The sequence below is a fragment of the Aulonocara stuartgranti genome (assembly GCF_965226115.1).
Source record: "Aulonocara stuartgranti genome assembly, chromosome: 11".
NCBI lineage: Eukaryota > Metazoa > Chordata > Actinopteri > Cichliformes > Cichlidae > Aulonocara > Aulonocara stuartgranti.
In genome coordinates, this window is record NC_138947.1 from 21,978,575 (window position 1) to 21,990,131 (window position 11,557).

An 11,557-nucleotide genomic window follows, 5' to 3' on the forward strand; every position below is an offset into this window, starting at 1 on the left:
TGACTCATTTCTAATTCACAGTCTGATAATGCATTGTTCCATTCTTTATATGATTACATCCTTCATAACACAGTGAGTTTCCCTAAGCTTTTCTCCAAGTAATAACAAAAGCAGGAGACCATATGAAAATGCCACAATAACAAAGGATGTGGGAACAAAATACCTGGCAGCACAGAAGAGGTTCATCAAAAAAGAGAGATGGGAGAGAAGTTGGCTGTCTGTCACCTGGCAAAAAGAGAAGGTGATTTAATAACTCTGAACAAAGCCATTCCCTCTAGCAAGTCAAACCTTTAATTACAAAACATGATGTGAGACCAAGGCCACCTCATATTGCCTTGGTAACCTTGATACAAATCATATAAAGCAAATGAAGCATTTAAAAAGGAAAGAAGAGAAGAAATAGCTTTGTAGCTCAACTCGCAGACAGAAAAAGAGACAGGCAATGGAGAAGAGTGAAGCCGGGAGAGAGACGGTGAGCTGCTCCAGAAGCAGGCATATGAAAATTGATGGAGTCTGAGGAAGCAATTGATAGTTAGAGGACAGGAAGCAGGCTGTAAGGCAATTATCACTATCTCTGCCATTTGATTTAGGACCGTCTGAGTGTGTAATACTGTGAATTAATCACATCCAAGGGAGATATATCAAGAGCCCATTTCAGCCTTAAATTCCAATGATTCTTTTCCATTACTGGAAAACGTAGTTTAGAGATGTTCTAATTATCTCACGATATGAATTTCCACTCATGCAGGGTACAAATGTTATGCATGTGAGCATGTAGGCAGACGAGAGACAGAAGGATGCGCCTGATGAGATAGTTCCCTCATATGAATGCACGATGTACAATGCAGCTTAATCATCATAAACCAAAGCTACTGACAAATAGCAAAAGGACGAAGCGATGCAAACCCACACAAACTTATGTGGGAAAAAAAACTGGAATACAGACATATGTAAATAAATACAAGTGTTAACACCCGAGAGACTGAATCCACACGTACAGAACGTACATATGCATATATAAACCATAATGTGCCACCCACATCCAATCTTAGCAGGAAGCCGCTCCAGCCGTTGCTTCCAGATGAACAGTTACATGTAAGACATTAGATTTGCTCGTGTAATATTATTCTTAGTCTATTAAGCAAATGTTTGCAGCAATAATTAAGTTTTATTCATTTTCACAGAAGGTTTAATTCAACAAAAGGGGGTAGCATAGACTGTTGTTCAGTAATCCTGGCTGCAGATGGCCTGTAATGAGTTTTGTGTTTCATTACAACAGTGGGTATCACTATCTACAAAAATTATTCAAAAGAAACAAAGAAAAACTTGCCTTGATGGATTTCATTTTAAAGTGGAGTTATACATCCATGATGTAAATAGATATGCAGACCATTTGTGCCCCCTAATGGAAAGATTTATTTTTCTTGTGTAACGAAAATAACAAAACAGTTCTTAAAAGATTTTGGGGTTTTTTGGTAAATGTTTTCTAGTTAGATACCAGTCAGAGCTCTGTGTCCAAGATGAAAGTTATTGTGTGCTACTCCTATTTGACTGTACCCTGGACAGATGAGGAAAAACACCTGTTTGATATTATTGCCATATTTCTACCACAGCATGTTCTGTATTAGCCTAAAAAGCTACTCTATAATCTCACAATAGTTTTTCTTAATCCTACTAACAGTTTTTAATCAGCTAATTTCCATTCGGCATTACTTCGGTCTTCATGCATTTATTACATTTATTACAAAAGAGCCATTTTAAGTTAAGTGGGGGTTTTTCATTTGTTTTCCAGTCTTTACTGTATACCTTCATGTGGACAACTCTGTCTATTTTACAGTTATTGGGATGAAAAGTATTTTCAGCGGAAAGAAAACCTACTATGAAAACACGAACCATGATAAATACAACATTTGCTTTTGCTTATTTTGTTACCTCACAATACATCTTCAGGGTTTTTTACCTGAGATAAGTCGGTGTGCTGTAGGGCTACTGCCGCTTTCACCAAACGACAAGGCTGCCCTCTGCTGGTGACAGCAGGTACAGTGTGTCTGAGAAATGACTATCCTTGAGCATGTGTCTTTAGTGCATGTTATTTATTTTCACAGTCGCAACAGCTGTAGTTCAGTTTCATTATACTTCCTATGTTATATTATTATATTATTATGTCTTTAGTGCATGTTATTTACTTTTACAGTAAATAACATGCACTAGCTGTAGTTCAGCTGTAGTTCAGATTCATTAGACTTCCTATGTTATATTATCATAGTGTATTCTGGTGCTTTCAGTAGAATTACATGTACTGTTACTGTCCACTTCATTTTACCTTGACCTCTTTTACCTTCAGAACTGCTGTAATTCGTCATGACACAGATTCAATAAGGTGCTGGAAATATTCATCACAGATTTTGTTCATGTTAGCATTAAAGCGTCACACAGCTGCTGCAGATGTGTCATCTGCACATCCATGATGGAAATCTCCTGTTCCACCACGTCCTAAGGGTGCCCTGTTGGATTGAGATCTGGAGGCCAGTTGAGTACAGATGATAATGAGTACAACTCAGTATCATCTTAAAGAAACCAGTTTGAGCCTTGTGACTTAGTGCCTTTAACCAGCTGGAAGCAGATATTAGACGTGATCATAAAGGGATGGACATAGCCGGCAACACTAGTCAGAGAGGTTGTGGCTTTTTAACGATACTCAGTTGTTGTTTGCCAGGAAAATATCCCCCATGCCATTACGCTGCCATCACCAGCCAACAAACTGTTAAATACAAGGCAGGACGCTTCCCTGCTTTCATCTTTAGGCCAAATTCACCATCAGGACCTGTAGTCCAATCAGAAATCAAGACTTCAGAACGAGGCCATGTTTTTTCAATCCTTTGTTGTCCAATATTTGGTGAACCCATGCAAACTGTAGCCTCAGTTTCCACTTCCTGCTGCTGTAGACCATCTGCTTCACGGTTGAACATGCTTTGCTGCATACCTTAGTAGTAACAAGTGTTTATTTGGGTTACTTATTCTTCTTATCATCTCAAAGCAACCTGTGCATTCTCCTCTGACCTCTCACTGGACAGTTTCTCTTTTTCAGACCATCCTCTGTAAAACCCCAGAGATGGCTGTGCGTGAAAATCCCAGCAGATCAGCAGTTTCAGAAATACTCAAACCAAGCAGCCACGCTGCGTTCAGAGTCACGCAAATTACCTTTTGTCACAATTCTGATGCTTGTTTAAATTTCAGCAGGTAATCTTCACAATGCCTACATGTGACATGTTGAATTGCTGCCATGTGATTGGCCAGTTGTTAATATCTGGCGTGGCCGTGAGTATATACTCACAAAGAGCTTAATTCTACAAATAAAAATAGGAACTGGAGTCAGTTTCTTGGGTCATGTTACAGAAAGTAACAACCTTGCAATATTTCGATGAGTGAGTGAGAGAAAAACAGTTTTCAGTCATTTATGATTCTTTAAAATATTTAAATCAAATGTCTGAAAGTGATGGACCGAGCAGCGAAGGAAACTTAGGCACAGTTTAAACATAATTGGTTAAATCATGCAAAAAGAATCCAAATCTTGGGCCCATAAAAGAGGTCAAAATAACAGAACTCTTCTCAAAGTTGACAACAATACTGATAAATGGTAAAATGGTAAATGGTAAATGGTAAATGGCCTGTATTTGTATAGCACTTTACTAGTCCCTAAGGACCCCCAAAGTGCTTTACACATTCAGTCATCCACCCATTCACACACACAATCACACACTGGTGATGGCAGCTACACTGTAGCTACAGCTGCCCTGGGGCGCACTGACAGAGGCGAGGCTGCCGGACACAGGCGCCACCGATAACTCAGACAAACTAACTTAAAGAGACAAAGGGGAAACTTAAATAGTGGCTGATCAGCCCACAAAAACACAGAGGGGTAAAACACAAAACCTAACTGAAACTAACAAAATGAACTCCAATCCCCCCCATGGTCCCGAGTTATGGAATGAGCCAATTTGCAGTTTTCCATCAAAGCTTGCTCCGCCCCTTTTCCACCTCTCGGCTCCTCAATCAAGGGACTGGAACAGCTGCAACTAAGGTAACTCAGAAAACAAAAGATTAATCATACATAACAGTGTAAACTAAAATGTGCACACTTATTTTAGAAAGCAATGTCATGTGGATATGTGAATTAATTCTAAACCAAAACCAGTTATTAATTGTCCTGTAAATTAATTCCTATATTTAAAGACAAATGTGAATGCAATGTTGTGTATAAGGCTCTACACTATTATGGTGGATATCACCCCTGTGTGGCTGTAAGTGCAGCCATCACATTGAAATTAAATTTGGCAGGTAAAATTCAGACGTGACCTCAAACATATTCACATGGCTTCTTTCCCAAGGAAAATGTTTCACAGCTGTTCGGCTGGTGCAGAATTGGCAAACTGGATATTTCAGTTTCTTTAGAATCAGTACAAACAACATAGGAGAATTTCTGAATGTACCGTAACACTTTATTTTCTTAAATACAACAGAATATTAGTACAGTCAGTTACACGTATTTTTAGAGGCAGAAGACATTCTCGTCCCTTTCAACCTACTTTTCTGAACGGGATAAAGGGAAACCCTCAGTAGTATCAGAGGCTACGTTTGAACATACACACACCCACACACACACACACACGCTTGCATGGAGTGCTGGCCTTATTCCAGTTAAGATCTCCCGTTTAATCGGCACGTATCGCAGACAACCTGTGACAGAGTGTCTTTGTTGCCACAAATAATCAGTTAAGCAAAGAAATACTTGTTACTTTGTAACTGTTCCCCTCCAGTTTCAAGAAAGTTACGTTCTCTCTAACACACAGAAAAGACATTATAATCTATAAAGTAGTTGTTTTGGTCCCTTTGATGGTCACAACAACACCCTTATGTTACAGATAGGGCTGGGCAGAGGTTTAGGAGACATTGGTTGCCAATTAGAAATGATTAGCCCATAATGGATCATTTCAGTGAAGACTGTGAAGACTGTGTGCAGAAAATCTGTTTTATACACAAGAGCTTCACAACATAATTTCTCTCAGCAGGAGTACAGACTTAACCACGTTATTCTGATTTATGACATTTGAGGAGAAAACCAGAATAACCGCATTATCAGCCTCCGTGCATGTAAACACAGCCAGTGCTGTCAGCTACAATATATATATATATATATATATAGTGTGGATTTAGACAGTGCATGATGAGACCAATTTATAATTAGGTTTATAATCAAGAGAATTATGGTTAAATCTCCACTCAAATCGATGTCTTGCATTCTGTCTGTTCATTCATCTTTCAGTAAAGCCATCCCTGAAGCAATAACAGATTCATTGGCACATTACAGCACTGTCATGAACAAGGAGTGCAGTCATTAATATAGATCATTTCTGGCATTTGAGATTTTGTGAGATAAAAATCCAAGCGGCGTTATCACAGAAGCCATATTTGTGAGATATTTTTATAAGAACTGCCATTAACCAAAGAGATAAACCAGAGGACTCTTCAGAGTGAGGCAGTATGAAATTACAATATTCATACCCATTACAGTCTGATGGGCAGGAGGACACAAAACACGCTCTGAAAGGAAGCAGCAAAAGAGTAATGTGCTGTATTCCACTGTCATGGCCTGGGTATAGGGACCCAGGGCTCAGGCATTTTCAGTGTATGTTTATGTTTATGTTTTCCGTGTGTTGTATTGGTTTGCTCGCCATCTCTCCATGTGTCTCTGTGTGAGCTTCCGGAGGTGTGGGTTCGCTGAGGAGACTGCAAACCCGGAAGTGGTCTACTCGAGAGACGGCCGCACCTGCCGCTCGTCGTCCTCTGCCAGCTGCAGCAGATTACGCTCGTCTAGGAACGGCATTTAGGACTGCAGCTGAGCTGAGGCCGACGCTGGATCCTTGAGTCAGAACTCGTCAGTACTGCCGTGAGCTTTTACGTAACCTCCGCGGAAACAGATCCCCTGCTAACCCTCTGCCTTTTGTGTTACCAGGAATCGGGAGCGGAGTACGCCTCTAAAGTCACGGTGTGGGAATTGGAGTTTTTTGGAGTCGCCACCTTTCACTTCTCACGGACATCTGCACTGTGTGGGATTCAGGGAGAATCACCACGGGACCACAGTGCTGGGATTTTGTATATAGTTGTGTGTTTTTCACCTCCTGTAAATAAATCCACTGTCCTTCACTTAGAGTCTCGCGTTTGGGCCCTGCTTTCACTGTCACTCCACGGTCTGCCATCGCAGCCCGTGACATCCACAGAAAAATATTGTGCATTCACCTCCGAATGCCATCAGGTGGGGAGAAAATGGGATGCAAAGAAAATTTCAAGAGAAATACAGCTATTTACAGGGTAAGAAAGAAGTGCAAGGCTAAGCTTTCATAGACATTCACACACTTATTATCCACGGTATATACCAAAAGACATGCGTAGAGGCACATACATATTCATCATACAAAAAAAAAACCATACTAAAAGCAGGTCAGACGCAGCTTTTTCCTTTTTCCACGACTCGAATCGACCAACAATGAAAATGATTCACGCAAAGCACTGACATCACAGGACGTGAAAAGGCAAAAGCTGAAGTTCCAGCCCTTTGAATTAAAGAAAATAGAGAAAGATTAACATTGTCACAACAACAAGGAGACATCAGTAATCTTCCGCTCATCTTTTAACCAGTGTAGAGTGCCAGCCTCCTTTTCAACAGAGTGTCATCGAATCCAAGGAAAAGGGTCTGCTTTTCATAAGGAGGTAAAATATTTGGTTTTCAAATTGGGTTTCCATCTTTGTGGACTGTGTTGAAACATTAGCGTGGCCTAGTGTTAGCGCCTTGGGAAATGGAAAAATAATCCCTGCTTTGATATCCAAACCTAACCAAAACCCAAAGAAACACAAAAGAATATCAGGACATTGAGAAAAGCACCAGTGTAAAACTTAACAGGAGCTAAAAGTTAGTCTGAGGGACTATAAATACTAAATTCAAATGCTACAATTTGATTAAGACAGTCAGATTTTTTCCAAATACAATTAAGAAGGCAACTGAAGAAACTAGCCTCTCATTTTTTTTGCTAATCTGTGCACAAAGACTTTTTTTCTTTCGTAAAGTAAAACATTCCTTCAGACCGTCTAGAAAAGATAAATAAATAAAGAGAAGTTAGGATGTAAGGGTTTGTTGCAGGGTCCGCATTGCTACAGATGAGCTGCAGGAGCCCCCTTTCCCCCCCCCCTTTAAGTCACAACAACACCGCCTCAGTCAATATTTAGTTCACTGTTGTTTGGCAGAACACAGAGAAGAAATAATCAGAAGTCACTATCACGAGCTGATAACTTTCCTTGACAAAAACATTTAAGTTATTTTAGAACAGTCACTATAGAGTAAAATAAATGAGACTTTGTTTGACTTGTTTGTTTTGTTTTTTTTAAATAGTCTAAACTCTCACTCTTCCTTCTCGTGGAGAGAGGCCCGCACGCGCTGGCGCACGTAAAACGCGGTGAGGGCGCTGCAGCAGGCAGTGAAGATGAAGAGCGCCACGGCGTCGTGCGCGAGATCCCCGTGAAGACGCTCGTACAAGGGGCGGCGCACTGTGAAGTCTGTTCGCAGCGCTTCAATCTGCACCAGGGTGCAAACCACCACAAACACGTGAAAGATCTGGTGGCCCTGCCCGATGAAGTCACACTTCCCAGGGAACAAGCTCTCTGGGTGAGGGCAGCAGAAGAAATAGGCGCTGATTAAGAAAAAGAGCACGTGGTAGAAGTGGTACGTCACCATCGGGTCGGAGCAGCCCTCCTGGTAGCACCTGTAAATGCGATGGACTACGGGGCTGATGTCTAAGCAGTAAGCCAAGGCTGAGGGCACCACTTGAAAGAGCTTGAGGACCAGCTTGGGCAGCTCGGGACTGGCATATTTGCCATAGCAGCAGCCGAAGCACGTGAGCCAAGCCAGGAATGCCGCAGCGGGCAAAAAGATCCCTTGCACAGTAGTGTGCAACTCTTTCTCTATAGCGTAGTAGTAGTGTGCCAGAGCGCTCCCGTACTGGTAAACGGCAACCCCCACGTAGTCGAGGAAGTAGAAGGTGTAGTAGGAGAGCTCCGACTTGGCAGAGAGGAGATGAGCGAGAGCACTGAATGAGAGGTAGGTGAAAGCTGCCAGGAGCACGATGAAGAGGGGCTGAGCGTGAGGATCTCGCAAGAAGTCCACCGTCTCCGAGATCTCCTGCCACTTCACCAAGATGATGAGGGCAGCCAGCAGATGGGTCCACACGTTGAGGGTCTCGTTGTGCCTTTGGAAGAGGGTGAGAAAGTAGTACCGCCAGCTCAGGTCCGGCTGTCTGTACCCCGTGTGGATGTGGCGCTCGCGGAACACCCACGGAACGTCGGACAGCTTTACAGTGCAAGGCAGGGTTGGAAAGGCCGACTCGAGCAGCTGAGGGATCTGCCGCAGCTGCTGCACGTTGATAAACAGGCGACCGATCTGTTCCATCACCACCGTTGCCATGGCGAACTGTAGACCAAAGAGGAGGGTTAGTCAATACCTGCCTTTGAGCCACACTTGTGTCAACATGTATGAACACATTTATAAACTGCAATACTACTGATATCACAAAGCAAATCTGAGCAGCGGTCATTGGATCACTGAGCAGAATGACACCCAAAAACAGCACAGGTTATGATTTTAGGTCATTTTGGGTGGGGGGGTTTAATCGTCACACAGTTCACCGTGGGCACTGGAGGACTTGACATCTTTTTCATTGTTCACTGCTTTTATTATTTAAAAACAATCAGCAGATTGACTGAATGTAAAAGCCATCAGATGCAACATGAAATGAAATGAAAAATTATAAACTAAATTAATTAATTTAATCTAATGAATTTGTTGGCCACCGGGGGGCAGTGAAACTATGTGACAACTTGACTTAATATTACATCTGTCACATGTCAAACGTCAGAACATTTCCGACTTCTTGGCAGCTAATTATGCAACTGTGTTTCTTCTGTTGGAGGCCCTGCTGGTGGTGTGCAGTGGGTTTTATCTTGAAAAGCTTTCTGCTAAAAATAACACGGCTTCCTCTGGCTAAAAGTGGGGTTGATAAGAGTCTAGATATAAACAGCAGTGATCTATAAATCGGTAGTTTAAACGGCTCCAATAAAGATGACCAACTAGTTGTTATTGTCTGCAGAGAGAAACAGTTTAAGCTCCCCCACAGCCTTTCTGATCCACTGTTGGTAACAAAACATTATGGCTCAGCGCAGCTTTAAGTGTTTCCCGTCTGAAATTAAATTAAATTGTATTTATAATAAAAGCAGATGCCTCAAGGTACTTTATATTGTAAGGTTAAGACTCTAAAGCTGTCATGGTCCTGCGACCATGACTCAGTGACTTTATGTTTATGTTCTTTATTGTTATTACTTTCATTATTATTCATGGCTGTTTTGGGATGGTTTGTGTTTGGGATTTTAGACACTGGGTTCTGGGTTTGTGCTCCCTCTGTTGGTCCCTGGTGTTAGTGTTCCCCTGTCTCGTCAGGTTAATCAGGTCCAGCTGTTTCCCCCACCTGTGTGTGATTTCCCAGTGTCTCTTTGTGTATTTATAGTGTGTGATTTACTCTGCTCCTCGTCGCGTCGTCTGTGTTCATACCTGGTGTAATCCCCTGCGTGCTCTCCCTGCTGGTCTCCCTTCATGCTCAGGTTTGCTATTTCTTTGTGTAGTTTCTCCCAGTTAGTTCATCCTTAGTTCTGTTTTACCATCCCCACTTTATATTGGATATTATCAATAAATCACCCTCACACCTGAATAAGTGCTGCGTTTTGAGTCCTCCTTCTGCTCTCCACACGGCCGCTGCCCCGGACCGTGACAAAAGCAATACAGAGAAAACCCCAGCACTCAAACGGCCTCTTCGAGCAAGCACTAGGTGACAGTGGGAAGTAAAAACTCCTTTTTAACAGGAAGAAACCTCAGGCAGAACCAGGCTCAGAGAGGTGAAGCCAGCTGCTGGGACCAAAGGTAACTTATCCAAAATTTAATGAGCTGATTTGTGTGTCTGAAAGTGTCCTGAAGCCTCTACGCTCCACTCACCATAATGCATCACTTTGAAGGGTGGATGCACACCACGGGACCTCGGGTACAATAAAGCTCTCAGCTCAGCTCATAAATTCTGCACTGATTGAAAATGGGGAGAAATTGCTTCCCAAAAAGTGCAGCACTTGACACACAGTGAATGTTTGCTACTCGGCTAACTTAAAAAATGCACGATGGGTTTGAAAATGGGGTTTGATCTAAAAGACCTGCAGCTGAAAAAGTGTTGCTATTGACATAGAAAGTACTAATGGGTAAAGCAAACTGACGACGGTAATCTACCTACAGTGTGCTACACAGTTATCCAAAAAGACACCGATATCACAGTATAACTAGCTAGTAGTAGGCATGATCTGTGCCTACTAAGCAGCCAAAGTACCACACAGTAGTTTAGCTCCTCCTTTTCAAATAAAGCTCAGTTTGGAGCACGACGTGGGAAAATACAAAGTTTCTATAAATCTTCCTGTAAAGACATTCTTTGTGTTCTGTTGGGCCAATTAAATCAGATTTTGTAAACTACACTCAGAATGCTGAGTCACGTGTGCGTAAGGGACCCTAAAAAAGGTCATTTAATTCATCAATACTTCTTTTGATTAACATGTGGAGAAGGGACTAGGAAAGGCAGAGAGCGGAGGCAGCAGCGTTGCAGAGATCATTCTGTGTGGGATGAACAAGGGCCGGCGATCAGGAGGGATGGCGTGGAGTGATGAATGAGGGGGGGATTACGTAACATAACCCCATCCGGCGTCCACACCCTCCGCTTCCAACAATTGCGATGCACGTTGAAATATTTATGGATGAAAGAAAAATTCTCGAAAATACTGAAAAAGCGCGCGTGTGTGTGTGTGTGTGTGTGTGTGTGAGAGAGAGAGAGAGAGAGAGAGAGCTAGTGGGTATTAAACGCGGGCCTTTACGGGCCTGATGCAGCCAATTCCCCCCGAGCAAGCCTGCACCTGATCACCATCGGTCTGCTTTAAACTTGACACCCAGTGGCCGGGATGAATTTGCATGTACCTCTCCACCGACCATCGTCTCGCTTCGATTCCCCGTGGACGCCACATAACTCTGCAGTTAGGCATTAGTGCTGAATGAGCCCGAGAAATGCCGCTGCACGATGATAGAAAATGACAGGGCTTTGCGTTCGAGGCGCATCCTTCCACTGATGCAACGAACGTTCTAGATAATTCATAGATTGAGGCTAATGGCAAAATAAATACACATACCTGTTCGACGGGAGAATCAATCCAGAGCCGAAGATACAGGAGAGGATGGACGAGTTAGAGCCGTGGAGATCATGGATAACATTATCTGACGGCGGTGAACATGCAGCGGAGAAACGTGACGGGAGCGGCGCCTGGCGGCTCTCACGGCTCAATCGCTGGGAGGGCGGACATCGCTTGGTGAACGGACTGATGTTCTAGCCAATCAGCAAACACAAGGCTTCTTCTGCAAATCCATTCGACCAAT

The 11,557-nt window shown here is 42.7% G+C and overlaps 1 protein-coding gene and 1 long non-coding RNA gene across 4 annotated transcripts; one reads left to right on the top strand and one right to left on the bottom strand.

Moving 5' to 3' along the window:
* Positions 1–4,495: 4,495 nt before the first annotated feature.
* On the top strand, positions 4,496–6,208 carry LOC309716879. The gene is made up of 2 exons (XR_014279530.1): positions 4,496–5,935; positions 6,014–6,208. It is a non-coding gene; the product is annotated as an uncharacterized lncRNA (long non-coding RNA).
* A 98-nt stretch (positions 6,209–6,306) lies between these two features.
* On the bottom strand, positions 6,307–11,557 carry paqr7b (progestin and adipoQ receptor family member VII, b). Of its 3 annotated transcripts, none has more exons than XM_082550963.1 (2): positions 11,314–11,557; positions 6,307–8,518 (listed from the first exon to the last, which is right to left on the bottom strand). In XM_082550963.1, the coding sequence occupies exon 2, from the start codon at positions 8,510–8,512 to the stop codon at positions 7,454–7,456; it is 1,059 nt and encodes a 352-aa protein (XP_082407089.1). In that variant the 5' UTR covers positions 8,513–8,518; positions 11,314–11,557; the 3' UTR covers positions 6,307–7,453. The 3 variants fall into 3 exon arrangements, with proteins under 3 accessions (XP_082407089.1, XP_082407087.1, XP_082407088.1); XM_082550961.1 differs by lacking the exon at positions 11,314–11,557 and adding an exon at positions 11,105–11,172; XM_082550962.1 differs by lacking the exon at positions 11,314–11,557 and adding an exon at positions 10,091–10,128.